The following is a 10,738-nucleotide window of genomic DNA, read 5'->3' as shown; positions in this document are numbered from 1 at the left end:
GTCATCTGAAGGGACAAACCAGCCACTCTTTCTCACTCATCCTCCTTTCACTCTTACATTTTTGCTCATTCATACACACATTCATACGACGGGATCGACACAAGCGGCAACTGTTGAACAAGAGAGAACTGATGTTCTGAGGCTGGAACAGCATAGAAAGGACAAATACATACAAAGTCTCAAATTGCCTAAGAAATTAACGATGAAAGAAGATGGTCACTTCAGTGACTTTCTTCTTTCATCGTTAATTTCTTAGGCAATTTGAGGCTTTGTATGTATTTGTCCTTTCTATGTTGTTCCAGCCTCAGAACATCAGTTCTCTCAAGGACATTTAAATTCAGCAGTGCCTTTCCCACAGCAGTTGCAATTCACAAGGGCATCAGGGGTAGCTGCAATAAAGGGGTGTTCTTTGTTTAGAAACAGACCGGACACAGTACACGCAAAATTACAATGATGAGCCCTCTGACAGTTCACGTAGGCCTTCCGTGCATCATGCTCATGGTCCTGACCCCACTGTGTACTTGCTGCATGAAACTGGTTTTGTTCGGGATAAGAGATACGCTTTAGTAGGCTTACCGATGGGTTCGACACACTTGATGAGACCACAGGCTTTACCATTGACGCAGTTATCCGCCCTGCCCTGTACATAAACCATTTTGAGCACTGAGCTTGTCTTCTTGTCAAGCACTCCACAATGTGTCACCATGTGCTCAGTCACTGTAAAAGTAAGCATGAATGCTTCTGCTTTCTGTTTCAGCTCAGCTAATGAAGCACACAGAGCAGATTCGTCATACAGAGTCCGTAGATTAACCGGCTCCCGTGCCTGTATTGTGCGAAATCCACTGTTGTATCCAGGGAGTACCGAAAAGATTGTAGGAGTGCAATTTGCTGCCTGTAGAGCATTGTAAAAAGCGTCCAGTTCGCTGGCTGCTGGGGAATTGACAGCAGACCTTTCCGCGTGTTGCAGTTCGAATTTGTTGCTAGAAGGACTTTCATTGTGGTCCTGCAAGATTTGGTCGACTTTGCGCATCTTTGTTTTTGATGAACTGAAATCAATGTCTCGGATTTTCTTGTACTCGACGCTCTTCATGGATGGCGGAAGCCAAGAATTTTCCTTTCCGGTGCAGGTTGTATTCTTTCTGATTCGCACATGTGCTTCAGTGGCAAACAAAGTAGCACCCACATGAGAACATGTCTCACCGGCCCCAGCCATGCATGTGCAGTGTGCAGTCAGCACTTCTCCGCTGTCACGACACAAAATCCAGACTTTCAGCGGGACATCTCGAAGTCTCTGGGAGTGATTCACCTGCAGTGGACAGTGATATGTTAGTGATAAACAAAGCATACCTGCACAGCATTGTTCATCATACGGCCTATCCAATCACATAAAACCTGAACGAACATATGAACAAGCAAACGCACAGCAAGCATTCTGGTGATGTACTTACTTTGCTGAGGATTAGGCATCTATCATACGCAGGTCTTGTTGTTGACAGGCCACTAACCCATCCGCTTGTGAAATAATTGTGCGATTCCAGCGATGTGTAGGCTTTCATTTGTTCCAGCGTGACAGAGCTCGTAGCCAACACTAAATAGTTCACAATGTCCTCATACGACACATCAGGCAATAGATTCACGTCTGTTCTAACGTCCACTCCTTCTCGAAGCTCGCACGGGTCGACCCCGTTGCACATTTCTATCTTGTCGGCATATAGTGACCGGATAGACCCGACAGTTTGGCTAAAATAGCCAGCATTGAAGGCGCGCGTTGCTGCTTGATCTTGTGACATTAGAAGATCGACGTACAACACGCATGGATAAATGGATAGCTCCGATGTCCGAAACACAGAACGACGATAACGAGACAAGTACGTTCAACCACGCTCACTCCACGGCAGCCGGCCCAACAAAATGGCGTCGCGGAGGAAATGAAAGAGGGAAAAAGGAGAGAAAGAGAGAATCTTACGTCACGTGAAACCCATGTATACGTGCAGCCAAAGAGCTCCTGCTATTTTTTCCCCTTATACATTTGACTGGCTTTGCACTGGGCTTTCAGTGGTGTCTTAAGGCACCCTGACGGGAGGCATCACGTTACCTTCTGACGCCATCCGCTCAAACGTTGGCTGCCTGCGTACTGCTGATGAGGCCCAAGAAGGCCGAAACAGCGTCTACTGGTTTAGCGTCCTCTTACGTGAGATTTTACCGACGATGCACAGTACAGGGTATGTCGTAGTCCTCACCGCCTATGTGTGATAGCAGTACTGCTGTTCCGAAGACTGGCTGAACTGTTAGGTCCAGTTGAGATCCGCCAGAGGTCTCCTATTCGTGTTAGCGAAGCTTTTGCTTGGTCGGAGGGAGACGCGCGAAGACGTTCGGAACGCGTGGGTTTCCGATTTTCTCGTTTGACCTATGGATGGCTCCTCGAGAGACCACGAGACCTCGGCTGAAAAATCGCATAGGAGATTTTGCCTTCACGCGATCGACTTCATGTTTGTGACATACCAGGACCTACCACGTGTGTATTGTTGACTCTATGAGATGAGCCACAGAAGATTGTGTACTCATCCTCCTAAACTTTCCTTCACCATTTAGCCCGCTTGCGTAACATGTGTGACCATCCTGAGACAACTCGCCATATTTTTGGACCCTGCCGTGTGGCACGATTGTTCTGGCTGCACCTCAGTCGTAGTCTAGGCGTTCCTGTGGTGTCACTCTTTGATGGTGACTACAATAGAGTTAACACACCGCATGATCGCATTCGCCGACTAGCGGCCGAACCTTTGTACCGTTGCAAGCTCTCGGTTTTAGAACTCGCGAATACATTGTTGCCAACCTTACTATGTTATATTATGGCATAGGTGAACGGGAGTTTAGTTCTGCGTGGCTTGATTGTGGTGTCATTCATGTAAGTAATGGTATAGTCACACCTGTAAAGCGAGCTATGTGATTCATAACGTCCTGCATTAACAAGGCTGTGCAGCCAGATGGTGTCACTCGATTGTGTATAATGTAATCTTGTTGCATTTGAAATAAACTTTCTCTAAACAGCTGCCCAGTACTGGCATGGCGACGTTTGACTTACAAACATATGCTATACGTGCAGCCAAAGAGCTCCTGCTATTTTTTCCCCTCTTGTAGGGTGCCTTTTACGACTTTACTTTTGCCGTGCGCGAAATTTCTAACTACCGCGCTGGTAAAATTCTCTTAGATATGTTTTCTAGTATTTTTGTTACGCACTTCGAGCACCGTCATTCCAAAACTTACAGTGCCCTGTGTCTGATTGACATGAACCAGAAAAAAATATATGTAGTTGTCGCAGGTAGGTTGCACTAACTGTCCCTAGAAAGACTAGAGAAGAGACTAATGTGTGTGCGTGTGGCAATTTTTATTCGATTTCTACACTGAAGTCATGAGTGAAACGAAATGAGGTTGGGAACAATTCCTACGCCGTGGTGAAAAATGTGTTCCTTCGCATCGTGGACCGTCTTATGAACTCGTCTACAATGGCATCAAGGTTGAATTTGCGGGCGAGCTCTTCGTGGCCGTGCAGAAGCCTCAAATGGTTCAATCGGGCTTGGGACCCAAGCCCCGAAGTCCCCGCGCAGTCGGCGCCTACGATCTTCTTGCACACTGCCGTTCTAGCAGACATTGTAGCCACCCTCGCAGAATTAGGCCGAGATATGGTGGGACGCCACAGTGTTGCTCATATGCAATAAATCGCTGGACGTGCCAGGTCATACTTGTGAATTACACCATGTCATCTACAGATTTTTCCGCCGTTATTAATCCTCTTGTAGTACATTTTAATCCTTATACCATGACATTTAATCCCTCCCCCCTTTTGGCATCCGAATTAATCCTCCATTCATTATTTTTAATCCTCATTTCACCTAATTTTATAAATTTCTCATTCGATTTAGTCCAAGTGACTATGTGTGGGCTACGTGACCTTTTGTGTATTTTGGGACAATTCCTATGTCTACGGGTGTTGCACATGCTTTTCATCAATAATGTGGGTTTCTGCACCATGATGGGATACGGGGGGACTGTAAATCTGGATTACGGTATTGTGGGACTATTCCCATGTCTACGGATTTTACCCATGGTTTTCATTAAAAACGCGGGCTTCTGCACTGTAATGGGGTACCGCGGGACTGTCAATCTTGATTACGATATTGTGGGACTATTCGCATGTCTTCGGGTTTTACCCATGCTTCTCATTAAAAACGCGGGTTTCTGCACTGTAATGGGATACTGTGGGACTGTGCATGAATATAGTCCAATTGCCGGGAGTAGACATCTTTACTAGTTTGAACCGCACCGGCTGTTATGTTTGTTGAAAGCCGGTGCGGTTCAAACTAGTAAAGGGACTGTGCATCTGGATAACGATATTGTGGGACTATTCCCATGTCTATGGGTATTACCCATGCTTCACATTAAAAATACGGGTTCCTGCATCATGATAGGATACTATGGGACTGTAAATCTGAATTACGGTATTGTGGGACTGTACCCATGTCTACGTGTATTAGTCATGCTTTTCATTCAGAGTGTGGGTTTCTGTACTATGTGTGGGAACCTCGGCCCACAAACCCGGGGTGGTTCCGTATTCGACCCCGCCGTAACCCCGAAGAACACTGACACAGCAGTTGAACAAAAGAAACAAAGTTTATTGCCTCACATCAGAGCTGCTGGCCGTCTGCCCGCTTCGTCGCTCCTCGCTTCTGTGACCGTCTGCCAGCCTGCCTGCCGCACGAATATCCTCTTTTCCCGAGCGCTCGCTCTTTTATCTCTTGCGCTATCTGCGCTATCGCGCGGAAGTTGCCGGGTTATCAGCGCCCCCCACACTCTCCCACCCTTGAGGCAAATGTCCGGAAGTTCGGGGAGGTCGAGGATTATATCCTCAGGGTCCGGTGAGAAGGATGGCCGAGCGAGAACTTGGGGGGCCAGCAGCCGAAGTAGGTTCACTGCAGCGACTATGTCCCGACGTGTAGGAGCGGAGGCCACGTTGTTAGCTGCTGCCCTCTGCTGTGTGGCTTGTTGGATACGATGCAGGTAAAGGGCTCCCGCATTATGGGTCGGAGGGTGGATCAGTGGAACACCGCAGAAGGGGCAGAGGGCGCTTCTTTCTTGTTCTGTGTACACCGCTGGAGGCTCGGTGGGGTGTCTGTTTGATCTGTTTGGGGATCTGGGTGACGGGGAAGGCCTCCGAGCAGGAGAGTTTCCAGGGAATCGCTGAGGTCGGTGCCGTTGTTGGGGTCGAGAACGGCTTCTTGCTGCAGGTGGTCGTGGCATCTGCAGGGAAAAAAATGAAAAAGCATCACCTTGGAGGTCTACGAGGGCGGAGGTTATAACGAGGAGACCCCGGTAACCCGCCCTGAACTGTCCCATCTTCAGCGGGCTGCGACTCCGTGTCGATGGGGCCGTGGAAGGGTTGGGATTGCGACAAACGTGTGCCGGAGTCCTCTTGCCCTTCATCTTGCTCCAAGATGCGATCGATGAACTCCTTGAGGTCTGTGATGTGAACTGGGCCGGACTCCTCGCTTGTACTGCAACGTTCAAGTCTATAAGTTACGGGTGTAAGTTGCGCACTTACCCGGTAAGGCCCGTCCCATCGGTCCGCGAGAGAAGCCCTTCGCCGCGTCGCTAAGTGGATGCGTCCGCCTCAGGACTAAGTCTCCTACGCGGTATGTTACCTGGCGTCGACCCTTGTTGTACTGGGATGCTTGCTCCAGTCGTGCGACCTCAAGATTCTCACGTGCACAACGAACTGCAGTTGAGAGACGGTTGCGAATGTCTTCCGCATATCGTGCATACGGGCGACGGGGTTGTTCCCTCAGTGTTCGTAGCGTGTTTTCGAGTGGGAATACTATTTCCCGTCCAAAACTCAAATAGGCAGGGGTGAACCCAGTAGACCTATTTTCCGTCGTACGAGTGGCGAAGCCAATCTCCGTTAGACGCGCGTCCCAATCCTTATGCCTGCTGGTAAGCGTTACCATCATCATTTTGATATTCCTATTGACCCGCTCAGTTATGTTTGCCTGAGGGTGATAGGGGGACGTCTTCTTATGTCGAATACTCAATGCCGAGCATGTGTCGACAAACACCTTACTTGTAAAGTACGAGGCGTTATCCGTGATCAGCTGGTCCGGGAATCCAAACCGCGAAAAGACATCCAGCAGTCGATCCCAGATCCGAGCTGACACCAATTTCCGCAGGGGATAGAGCTCAATCCACTTCGTGAAGTGATCTGTAATGACTAACAGGTATTGGTTACCACGGGGACTTCTGGGGTATGGCCCCATTACGTCACATGCGACTATCTGCCAAGGCTCCTGACTGACAATCGGTTGCTGCAATCCTGGCGGCTGTCCGCCCCTAGGTTTCGACTTCTGACACACTGGACAGCTGCGAGTAAACCGCAAAACATCCTGTATCATGCCTGGCCACGTCGCGATACGACATAACTTAGAATAAGTCTTGCTGCCGCTACCGTGACCTGCCAAAGCAGAGTCATGGAAATATCTGAGGAATAACTTACGTAGCTTTCGTGGTACTACGATCCTGAAAGGGTTGCCGCTGACCTCCTCGTCGTCCGCCTGGGGGATGTACCTCACCAGAAGACCATCCTCGCTCAGCTGATAGGAGTCGAACCTCTCTTCAGCGTCTCCGGCGTCCGCTGGGCCCGTTGTCTCCAGCCACCTTACTACACGCTGACAGAGTCCGTCCGTCCTCTGGGCTTCCACGATGTCCTTCCGGCTCACGATGTGTCCCCACGCTAGCTCTCTGTCCGTTCCGGCTTGTCCAACCGCGGCTACGAGCTCCTGCGTGGTAACGACGTCCTCCAGGGGCAGAGGTGCTCGAGACAGCGCATCTGCCACTTTGTTAGAGGTCCCCCTCCGATATTCGATCGAGAAGTCGTACCGTTGCAACGTCAGACTCCAACGTGCAAGTCTTCCGGCGGGATTTTTCAATCTACTCAGCCAGGCGAGTGCCTGATGGTCAGTCTGGATTGCAAATTTCGCACCATCCAGGTACATGTCAAACTTATTCAGTGCGAACATGATAGCCAGGCACTCTTTCTCTGTCACGGTGTAATTGCGTTCAGGTGATGTCAGCGTGCGGCTTGCAAATGCCACCGGCCGAAGTTCACCTTCGTGCTGTTGTAACAACACTGCGCCCAGTCCATAATCGCTCGCGTCTGTCTGCATTACAAATGGGCGATTAAGATCTGGGAGATACAGACAGGTGATCTGCGCTATCGCTTCCGTCAGGGCGGAGAATGCATTCTCCTGTGCTTCTCCCCATGACCAGCGCGCACCTTTCCGCAGTAGCCAGGTTAGTGGCTGCGTCATGTCCGAACACCGCGGTGTGAATTGTCTATAAAATCCAATCATACCAAGGAAGCGCTGCAAGCTCTTTACGTCCTGCGGGCGAGGGTAGTCTAGGATAGCCTTCAGCTTGTCCTCGTTCGGCCTGACCGTGCCGGACTCCACTGTAAACCCGAGCAGGTCGATGCGGTTAGTCGCCAACTGCATCTTTCGAGGATTGACCGTCAACCCAGCAGCTTGCATACGTCCCAACAGCACCTTCAGGTGTGAAAGGTGTTCCTGGAATGAACGTGAAAAAATTACTACGTCATCCATATAAGCCATAGCGAAGTTGTACTTCGCATCGCCGAGCACCTCGTCCATCATACGCTGAAAACTAGCCGGGGAATTGGACAGTCCGAAGGGAAGCCGGACGAACTCAAACAGTCCCCTATGACAGGTAAAGGCTGTCTTTTCGACATCATTAGGTGCTATCGGTATCTGCAGGAATCCTCGACTGCAGTCCAAGATTGTAAACACACGGGCTGATCCCAACGTGTACATGATCGAGTCTATAGAGGGAAATGGATACGAATCTCTCACCGTCACCTCGTTCAACCGGCGGTAGTCCACGCACAACCTTGCGGTTCCATCTTTCTTCGGAGCGAGTACCACCGGAAAGGCCCACGGGCTGCGCGAGGGTCTCACAGCACCCGTCTCGATCATTTCGTTCAGCGCAGCATCGAGCAACTTGCGCTTGTGGACGCTAAGCGGCCGCGGGTTGCATCTCCAAGGCCTTGCGTCGCCGGTGTCTATGCCGTGTTCCAAGACTTCGGTCAAACCTGGTTTTTCCGTAAACATCCGGGAAAAGGGTAGCAATGCTTGCTCCAGCATTTCTCGTTGCTCTGAGGTTCCAGAAAACCCTCGCAGACCCTCATGCAAGGCAGCAGTTGCAACTACAGGCGTTTGGTATCCCGCTCCGTGATGATCTTCAACGGGCAGTGATTGTCCAGCGCCGCGAAGTACTCGAGCGGCTTGCTGCTTAGTTTCATCGCTGTTACCAGTCGGTTCCCGGTTTCGCTTTGAGCAGTCGTCCTGGGTTCCCTCACCAGTCCGGCGTTGGTCCGCTCCAGGGGTTGTCCACTCCAGGAATGGGTAGAAGGTACTGCTGCATGCATGCTGGTAGCCTCCGCGACGCAAGTCCAGGACAAGTCCCATCCGGATAATGAAGTCGCGTCCCAGGATCATTGCTCCTGCCAGTCCAGGAAGGCAAACAAAGCGTTGTCTGACCCGATGTCCATCGACAGTCAAGGTAAGGCGCACCGCGCCACCGGCAGGTACAACCGCATCAGAGGCGAGCCTTAGGCGAGTCCTGGTCGTCCGTACCGAGATGTTCCGCTCCCGGCACCAGTCGTGGATGGTGTCGCCGATCAGGGAAACAGCTGCTCCGGTGTCCACCAAACCTGCAACGTCTTTGCCCAGAACGCGCACCACGATGAACGGTCCAATGTTGCAGATGTCATCTTGCAATCGGCACGCAAGCGGGACCAAGGCCACTGCATTATCAGAAAAGATAGCACGGTTAGAAGTAACTTGCCTCTTATCAATGTTCGCTCCGGCCGACGACGGGAATTCGTAATCTGCGGTTACCGCCGTCGGCGTTCCGAGTTTCCCTGGGGGGTTCTTTCGGGGGTGGCCGAAGTACGATGTGGGCAGTCCCGACGGATGTGTCCGTGTTGCCCGCAACCGTAACAACGCGGTCTCCCAACGTTTAGTCCATTAGAGCGCGGTGGGGTTGATCCCTCAGTCCTGTCGTTGCGCCGGTATTCTAACGTTCGGCGACGTTCGCTACCGATCTGTCCTGCGTTCCTCGAAGTCTCCTCAACAAGCCTCGCTCGGTTCCTTTGCTCGTGCGCAAAAGGATCGAGTGAGCGGTGTGAAGGACCTGCCGACGCTCTGCTATTCGGTCCTGCAGGCCAACGGGGATGCAGCTCCGTTGCCTGTACCGGTCCGCCCCATGCACAACTAGGCTCAAGAGTCTCCTCCGGTCTAGGGGGTGGGCGGTAACGCAGTTCAGCTAGCAAGTCGGCCTGAATGCTGCGCGCTTCTGTAGCTAACTCCGCCAGGGAAGTAAAACTTGGATCCCGTAAATATGGCTTGAACCGAGGGTGGCACTGTCGGATAACGCGTGCCACCTTCTCTTTTTCGTCTACGAGAGGGTCCGCTCTCCGATACAGTTCCTGAATCGCCCGAATGTATTCCAAAAGGCTCTCATCACTATGCTGCGTTCGGGCTGCAAGCTCTTCGCGCATAGGCATCACATAGTCTGGGGGGAGGAACTCGTCCCGAAACTGCTGCTTGAATACGCTCATCGAGAGAAATGGGGGCTGGGACCTACGCCACAAAGCAGCTGAGCTTACCAGCGCTGCGGGAAGTACTCGACGCAGAATGACGTCGTCGGTGGCTCCAACGGCAGTTTGGTAAGCACTCAAGTCGGCGAGGAAATCTTCAGCCGACTTGGAGTCGCTGTAGCCCGAAAATGTCGGTACCGTCAGGTTCAGGCGTAGCGGCGTGTCCGGGGACGGCTGGGTGGCGGGCGTACTGCTACCAAGCTGCTGCGTCAGTAACGTACAGAGGGATGCCATCTGTCGAAGCAAGTCCTCAGCCACTGGCGCAGGCTCGTCCTCGTCACTGTCTGGGTCGTGCTTCTTCCTGGGAGGCATCTCCGGTCGAAGAACCTGCGCTGCAACGCAGACGGCGGCAGAACGAAAAAAAAAAAACAAACAAAAATGCACACTAACTGCAACTATGCCGTGCCCTCCGGGGAAAACGGTATGACGGGTCGAAAACACCAACGTTGGGCGCCAATTTTGTGGGAACCTCGGCCCACAAACCCGGGGTGGTTCCGTATTCGACCCCGCCGTAACCCCGAAGAACACTGACACAGCAGTTGAACAAAAGAAACAAAGTTTATTGCCTCACATCAGAGCTGCTGGCCGTCTGCCCGCTTCGTCGCTCCTCGCTTCTGTGACCGTCTGCCAGCCTGCCTGCCGCACGAATATCCTCTTTTCCCGAGCGCTCGCTCTTTTATCTCTTGCGCTATCTGCGCTATCGCGCGGAAGTTGCCGGGTTATCAGCGCCCCCCACAAATGGGATTACGATATTGTGGCACTATTCCCATGTCTACGGGCATTACCCATACTTTTCATTAAAAATACGGATTTCTGTACCGTAATAGGATACTATGGGACCATCAACCTTGATTACGATATTGTTAGAGTATTCCCATGTGTGCGGGTATTACCCACGCTTTTCATTCAATATGCCGGTTTTTGCACTGTAATGGGATACTGTAGGACTGTCGATCTTCATTACGATATCCTGGGACTATAAGCATGTTTCCGGGTATTCCCCGTGCTTTCCATTGA

General features: G+C 51.4%; 1 protein-coding gene and 1 long non-coding RNA gene across 2 annotated transcripts; both read right to left on the bottom strand.

Annotated features, from left to right (window-relative positions):
* Positions 1 to 330: 330 nt before the first annotated feature.
* LOC135393203 (uncharacterized) lies at positions 331 to 1,916 on the bottom strand. The gene is made up of 2 exons (XM_064623697.1): positions 1,449 to 1,916; positions 331 to 1,306 (listed from the first exon to the last, which is right to left on the bottom strand). Exons 1-2 carry the CDS (start codon positions 1,788 to 1,790, stop codon positions 497 to 499), a joined length of 1,152 nt encoding a protein of 383 aa, XP_064479767.1. The 5' UTR covers positions 1,791 to 1,916; the 3' UTR covers positions 331 to 496.
* Positions 1,917 to 4,649: 2,733 nt separating this feature from the next.
* Positions 4,650 to 10,431, bottom strand: LOC135391575 (uncharacterized). Its single transcript, XR_010422048.1, has 2 exons — positions 10,293 to 10,431; positions 4,650 to 5,295 (listed from the first exon to the last, which is right to left on the bottom strand). It is a non-coding gene; the product is annotated as an uncharacterized LOC135391575 (long non-coding RNA).
* Between the last annotated feature and the right edge of the window lie 307 nt (positions 10,432 to 10,738).

This window comes from Ornithodoros turicata, chromosome 4, assembly GCF_037126465.1.
Source record: "Ornithodoros turicata isolate Travis chromosome 4, ASM3712646v1, whole genome shotgun sequence".
NCBI classification, from domain to species: Eukaryota; Metazoa; Arthropoda; class Arachnida; order Ixodida; family Argasidae; genus Ornithodoros; species Ornithodoros turicata.
This window is presented reverse-complemented; position numbering and strand designations above follow the sequence as displayed.